Source organism: Oryzias latipes, chromosome 12 (genome assembly GCF_002234675.1).
Source record: "Oryzias latipes chromosome 12, ASM223467v1".
Taxonomy (NCBI): domain Eukaryota; kingdom Metazoa; phylum Chordata; class Actinopteri; order Beloniformes; family Adrianichthyidae; genus Oryzias; species Oryzias latipes.
In genome coordinates, this window is record NC_019870.2 from 20,483,973 (window position 1) to 20,506,734 (window position 22,762).

At 41.5% G+C, this 22,762-nt stretch overlaps 1 protein-coding gene across 4 annotated transcripts in view; it reads right to left on the reverse strand.

The window, feature by feature from the left end:
• Positions 1-22,762, reverse strand: part of LOC101163752 (interleukin-11 receptor subunit alpha) — a 79,918-nt gene that overhangs the window by 13,480 nt on the left and 43,676 nt on the right. For 2 of the 4 annotated variants that reach the window (XM_023961192.1, XM_023961191.1), the window contains exons 2-7: positions 13,279-13,375; positions 4,647-4,713; positions 4,168-4,337; positions 3,557-3,671; positions 3,174-3,337; positions 966-1,129 (exon numbers count right to left, since the gene is read on the reverse strand). In XM_023961192.1, the coding sequence (XP_023816960.1) occupies positions 966-1,129; positions 3,174-3,337; positions 3,557-3,671; positions 4,168-4,337; positions 4,647-4,713; positions 13,279-13,375 (777 nt within the window). The remainder of the gene's footprint in view (positions 1-965; positions 1,130-3,173; positions 3,338-3,556; positions 3,672-4,167; positions 4,338-4,646; positions 4,714-13,278; positions 13,376-22,762) is intronic. The other 2 variants (XM_023961193.1, XM_023961194.1) reach the window with 2 other exon arrangements.

The following is a 22,762-nucleotide window of genomic DNA, read 5'->3' on the forward strand; positions in this document are numbered from 1 at the left end:
CTTCCTGCTTTTCCTGTCACAATTATCACAAAAATCCACGTGAGATTGCGGTGTGTGTGTGTGTGGTGGTGGTGGGGGGGGGGCTGTCGATCAATACAGACCATGAATTTCTGCTTCTTTTTTTTTTGGATGCTGGTGTGCCGCGGGATTTTTGTCAAGGTTAAAGTGTGCCGTGGCTCAAAAAAGGTTGAAAAACACTGGTCTAAGGCACGTCTTTTGATTAGACGTGCATTGGTACGTAAAAAAACACAGACACAGAGCCACGGAGCACTTTTTGATCTCTCAGTCAAAAACAGAGCTGACTGTAATGTACGCCATGGATGATTTTGCAGGAAAATGTCCCACTGATCTCCTTTACTTCCTTCATCAGAAAAATCTGAGTGAGATCATGAAGCAACTGTACAGATTTATCTTTTTGTTCGGCGCTGGTCATCCCATGTCCACTGCGTCTGTCAAGCTGACATTTTCGGCTTTAAAGCAAATTAAAACCAATGTAAAAATGTAACTGGACAGACTCAGCTCTCAGCACTGGCCTTGATGGCAATAGAAAAGGTTTTTTTAGCGAAACTGAAGCGCTATAATCTACGTGACAGGGTGACTGAACTGTTTTTGAGGAAAGAGAGGAGGATGGATTTTGTCTTCAAATTATTCAGGTTTTTGATGAGTGAAATGATAAATGTTATAAATAACATTCCAAATGTATGTGGTTATTTTCAATGTTTTTTTGCTGGCTGTAGTTGCATAACATTTAGTTTATTCAATTTGTTTAGGGGTGCCCAAAGTAGGGCTTGCAGGCCTCCAAGAATGATTGATGGGGACAGTTGAATCAGTCCGACTTTTCCAAAGACAGCGATTGGCTAAAGCTTTAAACAGTAAACAAAAATATTACAAAATATAAAACATACTAATATTCCACTTTAATTTTTGACAGACTGGAAAAAAAACCTGTGGTTCTCTGTACTAACCTCTGACCAGTATATGGAGCCCAGTGGCCTGTAGCTGATCTGAAAGTGTAGGGGGTAGGCGTCCAGTCGAGCCCATGAAGACGGATAGGACCACGACACATTCAGCCGCCTCGGGAATCCCTCCAGCTGTTCCACCTTTAAAAACCGTGGAGGGTCGGGTTTCACTACAAAAAGCAAACAAACATATAAACTTTCAATAAAATTCACAAATCTGCAAACACCAGCCAAAGCAATCATTGAAATAACATTTTTATTAAAGAAAAGTTTTAAAGTGTTACGGTAATTATAAATCAGTTTTGTCTTCAAGGAATTTCTGTCATGATCAATATAAGTTTAGTACTTTTATTATTCCATCATACAGTAAAACTTCACCCACTTAAAAAGATAAGAGAGGTCTGTAATTTTCATCATAGGTATACCTCAACTATGAGAGACAAAATCAGGAAAAAATCCAGAAAAATCACATTGTTGGATTTTTTAAGAATTTACCAATTATGGTGGAAAATAAGTATTTGGTCAATGACAACAGTTCCGCTCAAGACTCTGTTATATACCCTTTGTTGGCAACGTCTGCACAAGGTTTTCACAAACTGCTGCCGGTATTTTGGTCCATTCCTCCATTCAGATCTCCTCTAAAAACAGACTTTAAACTCCCTCCAAAGATTATCTATGGGGTTGAGATCTGGAGACTGGCTTATGCCACTCCAGGATCTGGAAATACTTCTTACAAAGCCACTCCTTTACCCGGGCAGTATGTTTGGGATCGTTGTCATGCTGAAAGACCCAGCCACGTTCCATTTTCAATGCATTTGCTGATGAAAGGGGGTTTTCACTCAAAATCTGACCATTCATGGCCCCATTCATTCTTTGCCTTACACGGATGAGTCGTCCTGGTCCCTTTGCTGAAAACAAGCCCCACGTATAATGTTTCCACCCCATGTTATACAGTAGGTATGGTGTTCTTTGGATGCAACTAAGCATTCTTTTTCCTCCAATAGATTCAATAGATTCTAATTTGGTTTAATCTGACCATAAGACATTCTCCCAATCCTTTTCTGGATCATTCAAATTCTCTCTAGCAAACTTTAGACAGGCCTGCACGTGTACTGGCTTTAGCAGGACATGTCTGGGACTGCAGGATTGGAGTCCATGGCAGTGTATTGTTTTGGTAGTAGCCTTGGCTACTTTGGTCTCAGCTCTCTGCGGCTCCCCCATGTGGTTCTGGGATTTATGCTCACCGCTTGTGCTCATTTTGACCCCACAGGGGAGCCCGAGATGGAGGGGGATTATCAGTGGTCTTGTATGTCTTCCATTTCCTAATAATTGCTCCCACAGTTGATTTCTTCACACCAAGCTACTTACGTATTGCCGGTCAACAACTTTATTTCTGGTGTCTTTAGACAGCTCTTTGGCTTTGGCCATAGTGGCAATAGTTTAAGGTCTGACTGTTTGAGGTTGTGGACAGGTGTCTTTTTTATAGATAACGAGTTCAAACAGGTGTCACTACTACAGGTAATGAATGGAGGACACAAGATCCTCTTACAGAAGAAGTTACAGGTCTGTAAGAGCCAGAAATCTTGCATGTTTGTTATTGACCAAATACTTATTTTCCACCATTATTTGCAAATATATTCTTTAAAAAACAAAGTGATTTTCTGGATTTTTTCTCTCATTTTGTCTCTCATAGTTGAGAGACTTTCAGATGATGAAAATTACAGAACGGACTAAATACTTTTTTGCCCCACTGTGTGTCCTAGAAAACGATACAGATTTTTTTTATTTTGGCAGAAAACAGCATAATTATTAATAAAAGACCACGAGAACACTTCTTAAATGATCAAAAGATGATTGGAGTGGGAGTTTAAGAACGTGCAAACGGAGACATATATTAGAACATTTATTCATTTATCTTCTAAACCCGTTTTGTCCCGTTTGGGGTCACGAGGCTGCCGGGGCCTATCCCAGCTACCTTAAAAAAAAAAAGGTTAAACATTTTTTAACTTATATTTGAACACAATTATAACTACACTTTTGTCGGGGGTTAAAGAAAAGCAAAAGGAAAAAGTTTTGTGTAAGCAGCGCCTGTTCCATTATTGTTTTAATTTATGTAAATATGGGAAGAAACACATATTGATAAGAAGCACAGAAGGGAACAACAATTTAAGATATCAAGACCCAAGCTTGATGTTGCTGACTGTGTGCTCTTACACAGCTTATCCAGTTTAATTCGGTCATATGTGGTGTGAGAGCCGAGAGCATTGGTCTGTGTGACTGCGAGCATGTGATAGACCTGCCAGAAGGCAGGGAGGATGACTTCACAGTGCTTTTGAGAGACGTCCACCACACACGGCTTCCAGGTTTCATGCGATCCCCTTCAATACAAACAGAACATTTTATTTTTGTTTTATTGCAGGAGGAAACGAAAAAACAAAGTAAAACTTCCACCAGGCAAGGTTCTAGAACCCTAAAACGTAAAATAATATGTTTATATAACCATAAGCTATTATTTACTGGAACTTTCTATGTATTTATTGTTCTACACTTATTTTGTTTGAAAGGTGGCTGGATGCGTAGCAGTTAGTGACTCTCACCTGAAGGAGGCATTGTACTTGGCTGGCAGGAACGTATTTACTGATTCCACCCAGGAGCAGTGAACATATGAATGATTAGGCATTTGACATAAAACGTTCAGCTGTGCAGGCGGGTCTGGAACACAAGAAAAAACTAATCATCCTCAGAACAAAGAGAATACTTTTCTGTTTCATCTAAGAAGTAACTTAAGAACATGTTATCCATCATCAGTCACAGGAATCATGGGAGGTTTGACTTATAGAAAGCCAAGCTCCTAGTTCCTTTACAAAGGAAGCTCACTTAGGGAGTATTTTCCTGTTCAAGACAGAAACAGGAAATGGAGGAGCTCTGTGATGGCTGCTAAGACTAATTGCTTAGAAGGTCAGAAGCTCTTTTCTTATCACAGTTTTAAAATGTTACGTAATCAGACAAAGAAAACCAATCAAACAAAATGCAATTGTTAAATAAATGTTAGGTAACTATTTTACTTTATAACTGAATGTGGGTGTGCAGGTTTACTATTGCTGCACAAAATATTTTTAAAAAAGTAAAATAATTGAGTTTCTCTATTTAAAAAATGGAATTTATCACATTGTGTGAAGTGAATTTAAAACGTAATAACAACACTTACGCCCCAGCATGAGACTGATGGAATGGAGGTGGGACCCCCTGTCGCTATGGCAGCTGTAATTGCCCTGCGCTGACTGATTGGCCTCCAGGAGAACTAACTTTCCGTCTGATGTGACTTTGTGCCATGGCAGCTCTTTTCTCTGGTTGTGAAGCCACATCACTGACATCCTACTGAAGGGACATATTATATGTTATTATATGTTACTTATCATTTGGAGAAAACTCTTTTTGCACCTGCATAAAAACTCAATCCTTTTCCTTCCTCGTCTCAGAAATTTCTTTCAAAAATAATAAAACATTGAATTTTTTTAAAAATGTATCTTTCCATGAACATGTTAAAAGCAAAATGAGATGTTTAAACCAACGAAGAAAGCTTTGCAACCGGAGTGCTTAAAGTGTGATAATGCATCAGCTTTCAAGGATAGAAGTGATCTGTTGCAAATCTCTCTCCACAACACCTGTGGCGATTTATTTCCTCACCTGTTATGCGACTTCCCGCATGCCAAGGTTATGTTTGAACCCAGACGGCCATACTGCAAGCCTGACACTGCAGAAACAGACATAACAAAAAAAAACTATGAAGGACATGGTAGCTTGGCTTACATGAGTATCTGCACAATGTACAATCCGACACATAAAGTGTCTTCCTCATCTCTGTTTTTGCAATTCAAGCTCCACCAATTGCAGTGTTGCAGCAGCATTACAATAACATGGCCATAAAAGGTTTGGGATCCAGCAGATAGCAAGCTGGGGGGAATCTAGCTCACACTATGAAGTTGTAGCGATGTGTTTGTTTTTAAAAGTTTCTTAATGGCTGTACTATTTTTAACTCTTTTTTTAACAATCTTTTTACAATATTAGATATAAAAAAGCGTGAAAGCAAGAAGCAAGCAGTAACAAGTCAAATGGCAGCTAGATGGTCAGATGCTTTCCAGCTTTTGGCATGTTATAATGCTTTTTCAGTGTTGGAACTCACGTGGCAGGTATAAATGCAAGAACATGTTTTTTAGTATCACAAAAAAAATTCTATTTCCATAATTTCTGTTGTAAAGTATAAAGCAACAAAGTAAACTTAGAAAAGGAAACAGAAGTGCAGAGTAGATCTTAAAGACCCACTCCGTTGTAAATGGTGTTTTCAATATGTTCTTGTGGCATTTTCCTGATGACGGAGGCCTATTTTAAGAAAATTAAGGTCAAATTTAGAATATTGTTTATAAAAAGTATTGTGAGATAAAAAAAATGATTCTGCAGACGAAAAAATGATTGTGCAAATGAAATCATTTGCATAAATCATTATGTGGGTATTAAGGGTAGTAAATGTTTATCTTGGAATGCTCTGTTCTTTGTTCGCCAAGCATACCGCCCCTTGTTATGTCCAAATAACTCCATTTTAGTTTCATCAGTCCACAGCACCTTATTCCAAAATGAAGCTGGCTTATCAAAATGTGCTTTAGCATTCCTCAAGAGACTCTGTTTGTGGCATGTGCGCAGAAAAGGCTTCTTCCGCATTACTCTTCCATACAGCATCTCCTTGTGCAAAGTGAGCCGAATGGTTGAACGATGCACAGTGACACCATCTGCAGCCAGATCACATGTAGGTCTTTGGAGCTGGTCTGTGGGTTCAGTTTGATTTTTCTTACCATCCTTCGCCTCTGCCTATCTGAGATTTTTCTGGGCCGGCAACTCCGGGCCTTTGCTAGAACTGTGCCTGTGGTCTTCCATTTTCTCACTGTATTCCTCACCGTGGAAATTGACAGTTGAAATATCTTAGCAAGCTTTTTGTATGCTTCAATTAAAGAATGATGTTAAACAATATTTGTTTTTAGGTCATCTGACAGCTGTTTTGAGGTTCCCATGTTGACATTCTTCAGAGAAGATGCAAAGAGGAGAAAAACTTGCTCTTGGCCACCTTAAATACCTCTTCTCGTGATTGGCTTCACATGTGTATGGAGGTCAAGGGTCAATGAGCTTGTAAAACAAATTTTGTGTTCCAATAATTATTGCCAAAGGTAGTCAAATCAATAAAACAACAGGGGTGCCCAAATTTACGCACCTGCCTATTTTTCTTTAAGTAATTATTGCACAGTTTCTTTAAATCCAATAAACTTCATTTCACTTTTCAAGTATCACTGTGTTCATCTGCTATATGATATATTTAACTGAAATTGATGATCCGAACAATCAATGATTTATGAAGAACAATCTTGTAAATTATCAGGGGTGCCCAAACTTTCTCATACCCCTGTAAATGTTATAGCAGGATGTTGAGACAATTGTAGTGGTTTTGTTTGGATGGTGGAAAAAAACCCTGATATACCACAAGATATAAATGTGGCCAGAGGAACACCTTTATAAAAGGAAACGAAAAAAGTAAAAACCTGTAGTTTTGTTGTGGAATTGTTGCACTGCATTATTTATGGATTTCCAAGGCAAACAATGTTTGTGAGTCAAAACAAAGCTTTGTCAAATTAAAGGCACACTTCGATCATCTTTTGATCTATTGTAAAAATGTTCCCAGTGATCTTTTAATTGTGGTTTTGTCATTTTTAGCCTAAATAAAAAAAACCTGTGTTGTTTTCTAGGACATATATCTTCTGCAGAGTGGCAGGAGTTCATCAGAAATTGTGGGAGGGACTGTTGCCGCGGAGCAAGAATGTCCCCACTTCCTATCATCTATGTGTTTACACCATTGACTGTATATAGAAGACTGGACTGAGGGATACCCTCCCCCCTAGAATTTCAAAAAGGAAGAACCTGCTAGCTCCAACATGCCTAAACCCCATAGTTATTTAAGAAATAAACAGTAACTCATTTTGTCAGAATAGCCATTCTTGTTCTGCTACCTTTTTCTAAACATCTTCTTGCTAATCCTATTTTTTTTAATGATATTTTTTCTTTATCGCTGACCAAATGCCTCAGTAAGAGCATTTTTTACTCGAACATTTGATTGACAGATTACCCGAGCCTGCTTTCAGTAGATGACTAACTTAGCTTCATTTGGCTGAGCCGGAGGTAAGACATTTTCTATGGATGACATCACACCTGCTCTGTCCAGTTCTCTCCATACAGTCAATGGTTTACAATCTCTCCCACTGGGTTACAGCCCCTCACACCTAGAACATAACAATACTGGTGCAAAACTGGCAAGGAAGATCAGAGCTATTCAGCTGGACAGTTGTGAGCCAGATGCCAGCTCGGACAAGGAAACATGGATCTTTTTGTCTGCAAATGGATCCATCAGAATGGAGCGGAGCAGGGAACTTGTGGGCTGTTGATTGTATTTTCTTTGTCACATCTACAAGTTTATTCAAACTGCATTTTTTCATCTGCTACTGATTAGGGCTGTGACGATAACCGCATCACCGCGGTGATGACATCATCACCGCTTTTTTTTCACGCACTTTTTTTTTTACTTTTTGCATATGGTGCGTGTCATCACCGCGGTGATGACCTCATCACCCCGTCACCGCACTTTTTTTTTTAACTTTTTGCATATGGTGCGTGTTTGGAATTATAATAAACACATTAAACGCATCCATCTTTGCTGATAATTTCCTTTTTCTGCTAGTCCTGTCTTCACACTTTCCTTCTTCTTCTTCTTCCTTCTGTCTCCTTTTCTCCCACACCGCGCGCGCTCTCACTGTCTGACTCTGCGCTGCACGTGGCACGCGGCTCCCTTTACAGTTACACAAACAGGCGCGGCTCTTTCAGAAGCACACATCCTTCCCCCCCTCCTATGGTTGCCGTATGGAGTGGGCCCCCTCCCTATCGGTTTTATTTGCACCTTAGACATGTAGGGTCCTTGGTAGGGGGGGTGCTTGGACATCACTGCAAGCAAGCAGCAGATGTCCTCCTGGCACCCCACCCGCCAATTTTAACCGCACCTCAGACATTTAGGGCCCCTTGGTGGGGAGGGTGAGGGGACATCACTGTGAGTAATCAGGAGATGTCCCCTTAGTGCCCTACTCGCCAATTTTAACTGCACCCCCCTTAGTACACACACCCCTCCCCCTTCAATATATACATTCCAACATAAACACACACACATGCACACACACACCCTCTCAAACACACATACACGTACACACATTTTGCAAGGAAGGTGGGACCTGGGTCCATCTGTCCCCTACCCCCTCCCTGGTGGGGGGTGCGGGCCCCTTGGCGACGGCGGCCGTGTCCCTTGGGTGCCGGCTCCCTGGGCCCGGCGGTGCTCTCTCCGCACGGTGGGGGGGTTCATATTACACCTGAGCCGGGGGTGTTCGTGTCCCTGGGGGGGTGGGTCCTGGTCCTTGCCCCTGAGCGCTGGGCCCCGCCAAACTTCCAACATGGCCGAGCCTGGTCGGGCCATATTTATAACACCCCTTGTGGGCCACCCTTTTTTCCCCGGGGTTCCCCCCTCCTGGGCGGGGGCGGCTGGCCCCTGCCTTGCTCCTCCCTGGACCAACCGTGGGCCGGGCTGCCTGGAGTGCGGAGCGGGTCTCCCTTGGGGGGTCCTGGCTCGTACCTGGGGTTGGGGCGGGGGGATGCCCGGAACTCCTGGGTGGTGGTGGGGTGCTTGTCTGGGGCTGTGGGCGTCCTTCTCCGGTGGGGCCCTGCGTTGGGCTCTTCCGGTGCGGCGGGGGGGCTGCTTTCCTGGCTGGGCTGGGGCGGCGCTCTCTTTCCCTCCCTGCCTCCCTGCTCTCTGGCTCTAGGGGGCCTCGCGGCGGTCCTGCTGGCCCTGGCCTGGGTGGCGGTCTTGGTCGCCCGGGGGGCGGTTGTTCCCTGCCTGTTCCCGTGTGGCGTTGGGGGAATTCCGGCTGCCGCTGCTGCTGCGGCGGGGGTCTGGGTGTGGGGGTGGCTGGGCGCTCCTCCTCCTTCTTTTCACATTCCACCATCCATTTTAGAAGAACATAAACACTCACCTGAGCACAGGTGTTAGCTCACCTTTGCACTAATAGTTTGCATGATTGAATGAATGAAAGATTTCACACTAGTTGGTTTAAAGGCATAGGTTTGCGTTCGTGAACACTATCTGTTTTGTGTACATGTTGACATGTGGACATTTTTTGCAGCTAGCAGGTGTGTTGATAATATTTGAGTGTGTGTGAACAGGCCCCGCCCTTTTTGTACTACATTTGAACCGTACCGTAATGATAAACAACCAGTAAACCTGTCTGCTCTATGCTGCTTCATGGTCTTACCCCCCCCTCTCACTTACCCCCCCCCTCTGACATCCGTCCCTCTTCTTCCCTTCTTTCCTTTTCCGTCCGGTCCAACACCAAAGATTTTCAAACATGGTTGAAATGAATAAAGTTTGGCCTCAATTACAAAAGGGGTTTATTCAGTCATACCTTTGGTTTGTCTGAAGATTAAAAACCCCTCTTGTTAAAGTAAAATATGTCCAACACAAGAGGCCCTCAGCTTTCATCTGCCTGCCTAGCTGTTGGACAGGACAAGTAAAAAAAACAAAAAAATAAGCACACATCCTTATTCTACAACAGAAGTTTCCGTCTCGCAAGGAAATACGACAAATTTACTGCTTTCTAATTGTTAATTTCCATTGTATTCATTTCCGTTACAAGCTGCGTGCGTTCTTAAGTGCGCGACACGGCCGCCCACCGGAGGATTTTGTGTTGGGGGGGGTTACTGTCCTCCTTCACTCCGTAACACCAAACATGAACGCGCGCTGTTAGATTTCCATGAAAATCACTACGTGTTTTGTTTGGGAACTATTTTTTGCAGCGTAACGTTAGGGCCCGTACACACCGGGACGAATTTCGCGCGCGATATTCGCCGACGTTTAACGCCTCGTGACTAAACAAAGGGCAATAATGTGAGTGTGCACACAGACGCGAAAAAACGCCACACGTCAAAGCGTCACTTTTTAAAAAACGCCTCGGGTTCGTTTTTTTGGTTTGACGCGCTGCGTCGAAAACTATACGACCAATGAGAATGACGCTTTTGCACACGTGTCTGGAGCTTCTGAAGTTACAGTAAAACACAACTTGGGGGCGCTCAAACACAAAACTGCCTTTCTGAGCACATATACCAGCGAAGAAGATAGACGCCAAGTAGCGTCTACACTACCACGAAGAAATAATGACAGACATTCTAAAATATCCCAAACCAAGCACCAGTTGGAGCAACTGGTGCTTGAAATATTCATGTTTTCTTTGTATGATTTTGACAAGCGCGTAAATACTTGCTCTCTTCTTCTGAGTGAGAAGTGACTTTAAGAAGCGTAAAGTTGCGCAGCGCCACCTTGTGGACAGGAGTATTTCTGTTTTACATTAAGCGCCATCTAATGTCAGGGAATGAAATTGCATGTTCGCTCGGCTCAACGTCAGCGAAAATCGCCTGGGTGTGAACACAAAAAACGTGGCGAAAAACGCTGGCGAATAACGCCTGGCGAATATTCGTCCCGGTGTATACGGTCCTTTACGTGTCTGTATAAACAAAGGCTGAGCCTCCTGCCCCGCGTTCTTCATGGGTGTCAGGCTTCACGGCTACCGGAAAGGTGACAAAGTGTCTGCAGTCTGCTTATTACTGGGCAATACATAATATTTTGAGAAGATGTCTGTACCAGAGAGCACAGATGAAACTTGCGTGCAGCTCCAGAGCGGTCCGCTGCAGAAGAATCAACACACACCCCCAACACACGTGTGCGCTCCTTCCTACTATTTCTACACAAGACGCTCCGCGCTCACACACACAGTCAATCTACAACACCTATAGTTAGTTCACCAGTTAGATATGTAGTTGTTAGTTGTTACTGTTGTTTGTTAATAAAGACTAGTACGTTGTAATTGTATTTATTTCCGATGCGGCCGCCGGGGGATTTTGTGGGGGTTTTTTTTGTCTTTGGACTGGGTCTCTAATAGGATCAGCAACTGAGAACAGGAAACATGAAAGCAGGAGAAGGAAGGAGATTAATTCTTAAACAGTCATCAAAGGGCACTCGTTCTTTTGACACACTGACTAGGTAACATGGGCTTTAAAGCATCTACATCTAATCATAATCTGTTCGGGCAGCTCTGCTGTGCTCTGTGAGGAGCTGGGCTGTTGTCTCCATGCATATGTGTCTTAACTCTGTCTTCCCCCTAAATGCATGCATGTTGGGTTTGGCTGGTGCTTCTAAATTGCCTTTAACTGCCTAAATTATTTGTCTCTGTGTGGCCTTGTCATTGACCAGCAGCCTACCAGGGGTGTACTCTACCCCCTTCACCTGATGACAGCTAGAATCGGCTCCAGTCTGCTGACACACAAGATAAGCAGGTATAAAACATCACTAATTCCTCATTTTATGGCAAAAATTTGAGTTATTTAATAGAAGATTACACATTTACACCTCACACATAAATTTGAGTGAAACGTATAAAAAATTCCAGTAGTCTTTAAAAAAAAAATATCCGCCATTAGTTTCCCACTATACAGTGATCCCTTGCTACAACGCGGTTTACTTTTCAATACTTCACGGATCTGCATCGTGCATTGTGTTCTGCATTCTGATTGGCTAAAAAGTCACTCCGCTTCTTCTCTACCTGCGCGTCAATAACGTTGCAGTTTAATATGTACACGTAGTACGTAAAACAGCTTGCCAAATTTACATTACGTACGTGCAAATTCTCTTGCAATTTCGAGTTTCTCTAAAACCCATAGAAAAAACAGCGACAACAACTGCCTATCACTATGTTCTTCTCCCGAACAAACACACCTGCACCGCAGGCTTCAAAAGAAGAAAACACTGTGGAGAATCACATCAGATGTCTGGGTAGAGCTGTCTGAGTCGGTTTGATGAAGGTCAGTTTGGATTGTGCAAAATGCTGCCAGGATGCAGCGGCTCAGTCTGAAGAGCAGTGAGATACACCTGAGTCACTATTTGTCCGACTGTACTTTGTATTTTTTTCATAATCATTTTAAATTGTCTCCCGTTTCATCCAATTACTCGGGTCGCGGTGGGCGGGGCTAATCGCCGCAATTTGAAGCCTTCTGTTCACATTGATGATTCAAATTATCATTTGACAGTACAGTACAGAAGTTTTTTGTTGAAAAAAACGTTTCTAGAGTACTTTGATTTGTGAAACAAATGCTTGAGCCTGTAAAATGGTTTTTTCTTTCTTTCCAGCGAATAAAAGAGTATTTAATTGTATATTAATTGTAAGAAAAAATAAAGGTTTCTCCTTCACAGAGTTTTCCTATCACGGGTACTTTTTGGAACGTAACCCCCGTGAAAAACAAGGGTTTACTGTACAGCTATTCTCTTTATCTCAAATGTCTTATTCAGAGCCTTTTGTGAAAGTTTTTACCATGTTTGGTTTGCGCCTTAAAGCCCTGAAAAAGCATACATCCTGCAATCTGATTTGGTGTTTGCATCTAAACTACCCAAGGCCATGATAGAGAGCTGACTAGTCTCAATGTGTGTATTCATGTTTTATTGGCAGTGAAGTACTTTATTCCCCAAACCCGCAGCGTTCCACTCATATCTGATTCTGCCTCTGGCAAAAGCTCCCCGACATGTACGCGAGTGCACACAGACAGAAAACCACACACATATTCACACACAAAAGCCTTCATTTATGTGAACACATACACACAGTGAAATGCATGGATGCAAAAAAAAAAAAAAATGCCTGCCAGTTTCTGCTCACATTAAAATCAGATGGCAGGGCAGAAACGGAAACTGCAAGCTGGAAGAAACTTAGTACTTTCCAAACAATAAAAAGGATAGAATTTGGCATGGCTCAAAGTAGGAGAAAAGATGGAAAAACGTCTAACAGTTTCATCTACAAGATCTCGGGCTGGGCTTTTTCATTTTATTCTGCGATTAATAAAGCTGATATGAACAGGAGAGAAAGAAGGCAAAAATCAGCCGAAGAAATACAAAGCTTCAACAAAAGTGGTGTTTTTTAAACAAACTTTTTAAACTTTAGTTTTTTGGTAACTGTTTCCAATTAACTTCTCCTTTCTTCTGCAATACTATACAATCCCAAAGGGATATTGACTAAAGCATGCTGAAAATTGCTCACAGAAAACCCTGCATTAACATGTGTGCTGCGTTAACATAGGAAAACTGCCAACGCAGTGTGTGCGTGTGTGAAGAGGGTACATGAGTATGGGTCTGAGTGTGTCTCACCTTCACCATTCCAAATCTGAGCACAACTGGGACCCAGTGACCAAGATAGAAACCAGATGACTGTCAGACACACAGGGCTGGATAGGAGGCCACGCATCTAAAACAGGGGGGGGGACCAGCAAAACAGTTCAGTTATTCCTCCTTGGATTTAAAAAAATCTATTATTATTTTAATATTTACCTCCAAAACAGTGACAACGTAATTATGATAAGGCAGTTTAATTCAAAACAGGAAGCATAAAAAGGTCAATCTTTTCTTTTCAGTACAGTGTTCCCTTGTTTAGGTTCTTGTTGTATTGCGGGGGTTACATTCTAAAAACAATTTGCAGTAGGTAAACTCCACAAAATAGAATTACAGATGTTTAAAGACCAGCTCAGATATTTTTGTTACCATGTTCTTGTGGCATTTTTCTCATGATGGAGGACAGATATAAAGAAAATTAAGCTCATAATTGCATTTCTGAGTATTTCTTTACTCAAACCTTTGTGAATCAGGAGCAGACAAAAAATTTTATTCGAAAAAGCTTGCAAGTGTGGTGTAGAAGCTACTATGGCAACCCAGAAGCTCCCTGCTCTGCTTCATTCTGATGCATCCACTTGTAGATGACTAGATAAATGAATGTCTTTGTTTTCCTTGTCTGAATTGGCATCTGGCTCAAAACTTTTCAGCTGGATAGCTCCAGTATTGCTCGCCATTTTTATCGCACCCCTAATGTTACTTGGGGATGTGAGGGGCTGTGAGCTAGTGGGAGAAAGTTTAAAAAATAGAATGACTGGAAATAAGCGCAGGCTTACTCATGCTAAAAATCCAACCCACAACTCAGAGGTGAATTTCTGATGAACTCCTGCCGCTCTGCAGAAACTTTGTCCTAGAAAACAACACAGGTTTTTTTATGTTGGCCAAAAACGGCATAAATCATAATTAAAAGACCACCAGGAATGCTTATACAGCATGATCAGAGTGGGACTCTAAGAACTTTTTGTTTGGGGGAGAAAAGTTTTATTAAAGCATCTTTGGAAATGTAGGAAAAAAGGGTTGCAAATATGATACTAAGAACAAAATGAGCCAAACAAATGTTTTTTTTCTGTTTTCCAGAAAACTGCAGTCTGTGATAGTTGACAGAATTACTGTTTAACTACATGTCTACAGGCTCTCAAAGGCCTAAGTCCTCCAAAATTTTTGTCATTGAGGCATAGGCCTGCACAATTAATCGTACATTTATCGTTATCGCAATTTCAAGCTGAGCAATATCCATATCGAAAAAGTCCACCAATTTCGCAATAAATGGTAAACCTTAAATGTGTTAAAACAATCTTATATTAACTTGAACTATTTAATGAATTTAATAAATCCCTTTATGCATTTTACCAATAAGATGGAACTCTTTACATTGTTGACCAATCAGATGGAGCTCTTATGTTAGATGTTGCCCTCCTGATTAGACGAGGGTCATTTGGAGAATAATTTAAGGTATTTTGACTCTTATTTAAATTAAACTTTTGCAGCAAAATGGAAATGTTTTTTTTGTTTTTGCTGGTTGTTCATTTATCGCAAGTTATATCGTCATAACACAATATTGATCACTAATACTAGTTTTCTTCATATCGTGCAGCCCTAGTGACACACAATTCCCACGGGGTACTTTGATTGAAAACATTAGTGTTACAACACCACTACAGCTCCAAATACTGCCGTGAAGATGGCGGCGCACAGCTCTTGGATTGGGGTGTTACTTTTGTGTTTCTTGTGTTTCAGAGGATCGTGAGCACACACACAGCGCTTTGGGGCGGTGTAAGCTTCAAAGCAGAAAGGCCGCTCAGTCCCTAGAAATCGTTCAAACAATCACGTGGATTTGTGTTTCGAGACGTGTCCCGACTAAATAAAGGCTGATGTTATTGCCACATGTTTACATGCAGCCAAGATGCAGATTGCAGCACCACCCAAAGCTAATGCTGTTAGCCCGTGTTAGCATTCTGCTAATTCTGGCTTCTTTCCGGCTCCGTTTTTCAACAGAAAAAGTAATGACCACACGGATTAAAAATAAAACGATGAGCGAACAGGTGTTTCATAATAATCGTAACATTATTAAAAACACGTTTAGAAGATCGTCTTGTATATTACCGAGCTAACATATCAATGTATAAAGCTGCTCGGCAACATTGTTTTGTATTGGATTGTTACATTCAATAAAGTTTGAGAAAAAAATAGCCACTCGGCGGAACTGATATCCGCTTCCGGTTTTTCAAACCCTACTGCGCATGTGCGAATGATTTATTCTGACCGAAAGTGTGACCCATGTGAACGTTTGTTATATTCTGAAAACATTTTTCTGGAACCATGTACACGGTTGGATTCTAATCCGACCATTGATCCGGTCAAGATATTTTTCACATGTAACCGCGGCTTATGGTGTCTACTCGCAGCGTGGCGGGGGCGTGGCATCACAATGGTGTTTCTCCATCGGGATGTCAGTCACCCATCACGATAGACGATGGTATCGTCCATCGGCACAACCCTAATGTCAAATCCTTTCCAGGAGAGCAGTTCAACTAAATATCAATGACAATGATCTATACAAATACATGGAAACTAGGGGTGTAAGAAAAAATAAATTCGGCAAAATATCGCGATAGTTCATTTGGCAACACTTGTATCGATTCAAAATGCTGCCAGGATGATATTTAATTATTTCTGAGCGTCCTTCAGCCTCTGACTCTTTTTGTCCACTTCACCCTCCGACCGCTAGTTGGCAGCAGAGCACACAGTGCCTCTTTGAGCAGCTCTACACTACACAAGACAACAGGAAGACTGCAGTCAGATGCAGCTTGTTCTGTTGTTATGAGATATGAACTATTTAGTTTTTACTTGGAATGGATACCAAACAGAAACTCTAAGCCATGTTGCTGCCAGTAAGATATAAAAACGTGGATTGGTGTGCTTTTTAGCGGCTCAGATAAATCAAGTGAAGCATGGCAGCGGCTAATAGGCTAATGCGCTTAGCATAGGCTAATGCTATCGGCAAAGTGGGCCATAGTTCTGCAGAACCTCCCAACAACAACAGCGACCTGATGGACTAGGACCTGATGGATGGTCGGCAACCTTTTTTTGACATGTAGATTGGGCAATCGGACATTGCCGAAGCATACGTCGCTGCAAATGCACATTGTGTTCTTTAAAGGATGATACCGCATGGAGCGCTGTGTTTGTCAATGCATGGTAGACACTGAGAATGTGGAGAGATCAGGTTTATTATTTTGAAGAGTTCTGCATGGTAATCATGTTTCCATGTTTGAGTTCATAAAATCATCCAAGAGAGTCTCTGCTTCAACTCCTACAGTGAAAGCTGCGTCTAAATCTGACACCCGTGCTTGCATCTATCTGACAGAGTTTGAATCCAAAGCCCGTCCTCCGCCTGTTTACCTGCTTTTCCTCTCTACATGTTCACACCCTCTGCAGCTGAGATTTGTTTCCCCCGCGCTCCTCAGTGTATTATACACAGAGAGCAAAATACGGTCATAGCAGGATGACACCGATAGTCGGGGCGCTCCAGCCCAGCAAAAGGATGAAAGAGCACGACGCAGGTTATAGCGGGGATAGAGCGGGTTAAGCAAATGAATGGAAGAAGGCGGCCCGCTGAAGAAATATTCAATATTGTACACATTTTATTATTAGTCTGAACTTTCTTTTATTTAGAAAAATCTTTTATTTTGCTAAATCAGTCCAGTACGAAAAAAAACATCAACGAAAGCTGTGTTGGGCGGTTTTTGGCTGGGTTTGGCGGTTTTTAGGTGACTTTTGGGCTGGAAAACTGTGACTGTATCTGGCAACACTGGCGCAAACTCTCTGTCATCAGCGAGTTGGTCTCCGCCCCGCAGCACGTCAAGTTCTCGGCAGAAGATCTGAGTGTTTATTGAAGCCGCCCCGCGTGTCTCTCCCTGCTATCAGCTCTGCAGTTCTCGCCCAATAAATACAAGCTCATTACGAAGCTGTTTTTTACGTGGCACTCGCTTCGTGCGGAGCCAGCAGCGCCTTTTAAATGGCATGAAAAATGAAAAAACTAAAATAAAATTTAATTATTATAAAATACTCATTATTTTCCAAAGTCACAGGGAGCCACAACAGAAGGATGAAAGCCATGGGTTGCCGACCCCTGGACTAGATGTGTACAACGATCTGAAAAAAGGCCAACGTCGTGGTGATCAGCGTGGTTTACTTCCGTGTGTGAGAAGCGTGGCTGCAAGGGTGCAGCAAAGCAGATATGTAAACAAAGCACCTTCTTTGTCTCATTAAAGCAACTTTCCTTCGTTCTGTCATGCTGCCTCATCATCACACTTTATTGTTTCTGGAAAGATTCAGTGTGTGTCCCCCACCCCACCCTTTATTTTTGAAGCACCATTCAGGCTCCTGAACGGTTTAAAAGTACTGGAGAAGCTACATTAAGCAATGTTGAAAATAAAAAGCATTTTATTTCCCTAATTGAAACTTATTTTTCAAGACACATTCATTCTTTGTTTTTTCTTATACTGAAAAAAATGTTGTTATGGAAATCAGACAATGTTGACTGTTCCCTTTCTATATTTTTTGTTACCAAAATAAAAGCACTATGAATTTGCTTTGGTAAGTGCAACTTATATATGAGATACAGTTGCAGTGCTTAACATTGTGATCATTAAATAAACTGAATTTGACCATCCTATTACAGTGGAAGACATTAAAAGTCAGGTAGAGTTTTTGCAGTTATATTTAAAAAAAAAAACAGAAAGAAAATATATTTCGGTAAAAAATCGGGATACGTAGCGTATCGCGGGCGCGTGTCGTGATACGTATCGTATCGCCAGACTCTTGCCAAAACACACCCTTTAAGGAAACTGTATGACGGTGTCTTTTAAACTGTGCTAAAATAACATTAAGGACATGGATTAATTTGAAAAACATGGCATGACATGTTGTTTTATGTTGAAAATTGTGTTTTCTTCAACCTGTTGCAACATTGATGCATATTTTTACACCATCAAAGTTAAATATCTGAATCTCTAAGGTCCAGAAAACTATGCCAGGGCTGGCCAACTCTGGTCCTCAAGAGCCTGAACCATGCTTTTTTTTCAGTGCTCCCTGGACTGCTCGATGCTGACTGGTGTGTTCAGTCGATCAGGATGTGGAATTACGTGAGTCACCAAATCAGCAGCAAGCTGGTCAGGGAAAACTGGAGAACAGGCAGAGTGGAAGATCTTGAGCAACAGAGTCCATGCCCTATGCAATAGACTGTTTCGTTATTAATCTTTAATCATTCTATTTTCTATTCTATTCTATTTCTATTCTGGGAATCCTTTAGTTATCATAACATGCTAGCTTCATCTTTGTACAAATACCTCTTTCTATCTGCAGAACCAATTTTATTAATTTCATTCTGCTAGTGCTTATCTTTCCATCCTTACTCCTGTGAGGAAATGGTCCAAAAAACAAATCTACACAACAAGTTTCAAAATCAACATTCATGCACACATGCACACACACACACACACATGCACACTACACGCATACATGCACACATGCTTGTAGACATACATAAACAATGTAAAATTCTTATTTTATTAGTGCTTAAATATACAGACTTGTCATAAAAAGCAGGTTTTTAAGTGAATCTGACAATTATTTTCAACCAAATGGATAAATTTAGCCGATAACCAAATGATAAAAAGTTTCTCTGTCATTTTCCCTTCAACAGTTTGCTGAATCAGATTTGTGAGTTGCTACTTGACACATATGACAAGATCCCTCGGGATCTGAGCCCACCCTCGGTCAGCAGGTGTCCTGGCAGGACAACTGAGTGAGATGGGGCGTCTCGGTCTAGCTTCCAATCAAGGAGGCACGTGGGGAGCCCAAGCCTCAATAAGCGCTCCTGCGGGCCGGAGCCGACAGAAGATGCAAAAAGAATGTGTGCTCAGTGTAGTTAAATACACACGTGCCGTGATGATGTGTCAAAGGATGTTCAATTGGCCGTTCTGCATGTCAATCAAGTGGCATACTTCCTGGTTTTGATGATTATTCGCTAACGCATTTTTAACTAATATCTATTTTTTTGTTTATTTTTGATGGCTTGCTTCCTATTGAGCAACCTCTGATGTACAGGGTGCATCCCGCTTTCACCCAGCAGTAGCTGGGATAAGCTCCAGCAACCATTTAAAATCAAAAGAGATTCAATAATCCTAAGGGGGTACTGACAAACCTTAAAAACATAAACCTTATGATGCTGGAACACAAAAAATTCAGACAACACGCAGCACTGCTGTGCTGTTACATGTTCTTATGCTGCGTGCGTTCACACCAAACTGCATATTTCCGTCTTCTGCCCCTGTTAAGATGTAAGTAAGCAGATGTGCAGCGAATTCACAACTGGATGCTTAAAAAAAATGTGTTCATAAACCTGATGCTCCCGCTGTGTGTGGGATGAGCTTTTAAAGCTTCATCGATACATGGAAGCATTGACTATTGGTTTATTATGCAGTCAATGCATGGAAGACACGGCTGATATTAAAAAAAAATCATTAATTCATCTTTAAACCCTTTTAGTCCCTTTTGGGGTCACAGGGCTGCTGGCTACTTGAAGGCAAAGTCAGGGTACACCCTAGCCAGGTCGCCAGTCTGACGCAGTGCCAATCACACAACCATATCCACTCACATTCATGCCTAGGGACAATTTAAAGCGACCAATTAACCTATGAAGTATGTTTATGGACAGTGGGAGGAAGCCAGAGTCCTCGGAGAAAACCCACGCATGCAAGGGGAGAACATGCAAACTTTGTAGAAAATATCTATATATTCTACGAGAATGTCAGTAATCGTGTGTCCATGTTTGGGTTAATGAGATCATTCGGAGACTCTCCTAGTACGGTGAGCTACACCATCTACTGCAGGAGCTGCACCTGAATGACACTTTCAGTGGTACTTTCGTCTCTGTAAGCCAGTTTGATGACTTGCTTACCTGCCCACAATAGCCAAAGTAGGAAAAACTAAAAAGGAGGATAAAATTAGAGGACATTTTCATTAGAGGACCTTTAAATACTTGACAGTATTGAGGCACTTTAGTCATTACTTAATAAATTCATTACCTAGCTTACGTTGTGTGTATCTAACAAAGTATGTCTAAAATTCACAAGAATATTCTCTGAGTCACCCCCACCCCCCAAATCACTGATGACTCTTCCTGCAAGACTTGAAGCAGACGAGGGAATGCAGCCATGGAAATTGTCAAAAAGCACACAGTGAAAGCAAGTGTATGAAGGTGGAGGCGTATGCTCCAAAAAGAACGCACTTGTAGATTTGATTTGAGAACTTTTAATATAGAATGTGAATACTTGTGCATCAAAAATCTGCATCTGTGTGTAAAATCTTCTGCTGTGAACTGACAAATATCCATTTGCATGTGTTCATTTAGAGCAGGGGTGTCAAACTCATTTTCACTGAGGGCCACATCAGCATAGTGGTTGTCCTCAAAGGGCCAGATATAACGTATACATGTAACTAAATGTAATGAAAAATAAATGTAACTACTCCTTAATGTTATATAACTCATTATTTATTTATTATCACTTTTTAAAGAGACAATTAAAGATGCATAGAAAACATATGTTTGCTTGTTACTCTAGTATAAATCCTTTTACATTTGATTCTGTCAGGTTAGGTTATATGGACAGTGTTTAAGTCCTAATGTATAGTTGCCCAATCTGATATTTCAAGTCTGATTCCCCTTAGATATGAATAAATACACATCCATTTTTATTTAAAGAAATTAAAAAAATTTATGATCTCGTGGGCCACATGAAATGACATGGAGGGCCACATTTGGCCCCCGGGCCTTGAGTTTGACACGTGTGATTTAGAGTTACAACTCCAAATCTGTGATTACAACTGCTCAAATGTGCTTCTGCGTGTGCTCGAATCTGCTGGCACAAATCACAAGTGCGCTACAACTGCGCTCTGAATTCTGACACATTCCTTGCGAGAAACTTGCGTCAAAACTGATCTGTGTCCGAAAATGGAACAAGGGATGACGGAGGGTAAGAGGAGGCGGAGTCAACCAATCAGAGTGCAGGATTCAGAGGACTTGGTAAAGTTAGAAAGATCTTCACAGATTCGGACTTCCTGCTTCAATAACTCTTCTGATAAACGTTCAAATGTGACAGCAAGTCTCTCGATCATTTTGTATTAACACAGAGAGTGAACTAAAAATGCATTTCTAAAGAAAAAAGTCAGTTTTTTCCTGCATTTTAATGAGAAATGATCTCTTCATGCTTTAAATGCAGACATGCAGCTAGACGGCTGCGAACGGACCGTCAACAGGAAAATTATCTTTGTTGTAGCAGGACAACAGGGCCAGGGCTATTGAGCAGCTTTATTATAAATCATTGAGCGAAGGCTGGGTCTGCGCGAGCGGCAGGCGGTGTTGCGACACCGCTGCCAGCCGCCGCGCTCCGCAGAGGACGGAGAAGCGAGGATCCTGCTGAAAAAGGACAAAGCACGCCTGTCACTCGCGCAGACCCAGACTTCGCTGGAAAAAAATGCATTTTTAGTTCAATCTCTGTGTTAATACAAAATGATCGAGAGACTTGCTGTCACATTTGAACGTTTATCAGAAGATTTATTGAAGCAGGAAGTCCGAATCTGTGAAGGCCTTTCTAACTTTACCAAGTCCTCTAAGTGCTGCACTCTGATTGGTTGACTCCACCTCCTCTTACCCTCTCTCCCCCCCTAGTTCCATTTTTGGACACAGATCAGTTTTGACACAAGTTTCTCGCAAGGAATGTGTCAGAATTCAGAGCGCAGTTGTAGCGCACTTGTGATTTGCGCCAGCAGATTCGAGCACACGCAGAAGCACATTTGAGCAGTTGTAATCACAGATTTGGAGTTGTAACTCTAAATGAACACATGCAAATGGATATTTGTCAGTTCACAGCAGAAGATTTTTACACACAGATGCAGATTTTTGATGCAGAAGTATTCACATTCTATATTACAAGTTCTCAAATCAAATCTACAAGTGCGTTCTTTTTGGAGCATTTTTACCTTCATACAAGTGCCCCAACTTTCTTAGTTAAACATTACAAAATATTAATAAGAAGATACAAAACCTTTTGCTTCCCAAAAAGTGAAACAAAAGGTAAAACGTCAAAAAAAGAGCTGTCTGATGGAAAAAGAGAACACACATTGAAAAGACAGACTTGATCATAAAATAAAATCGACAGCAAGCAACCCCATTTAAAAAGGGCTCATTATTAAGTATTCCTCTTTGTGGCACCACAATCCTGCATGTTGAGTCACTTTAACAAGCCGCTGCACATGCAGGAAGCTTTACAAGAGAAAAAGCAAGACAGCAAGAGAAGACTGAGGAACAAAAAATAAAACCACGACTGAGTTGACAAGAATAAAGGGGATCACTAGAGGTGCAAATTAACTTTTGAAAGACACAAAAATATTCATGAGTACG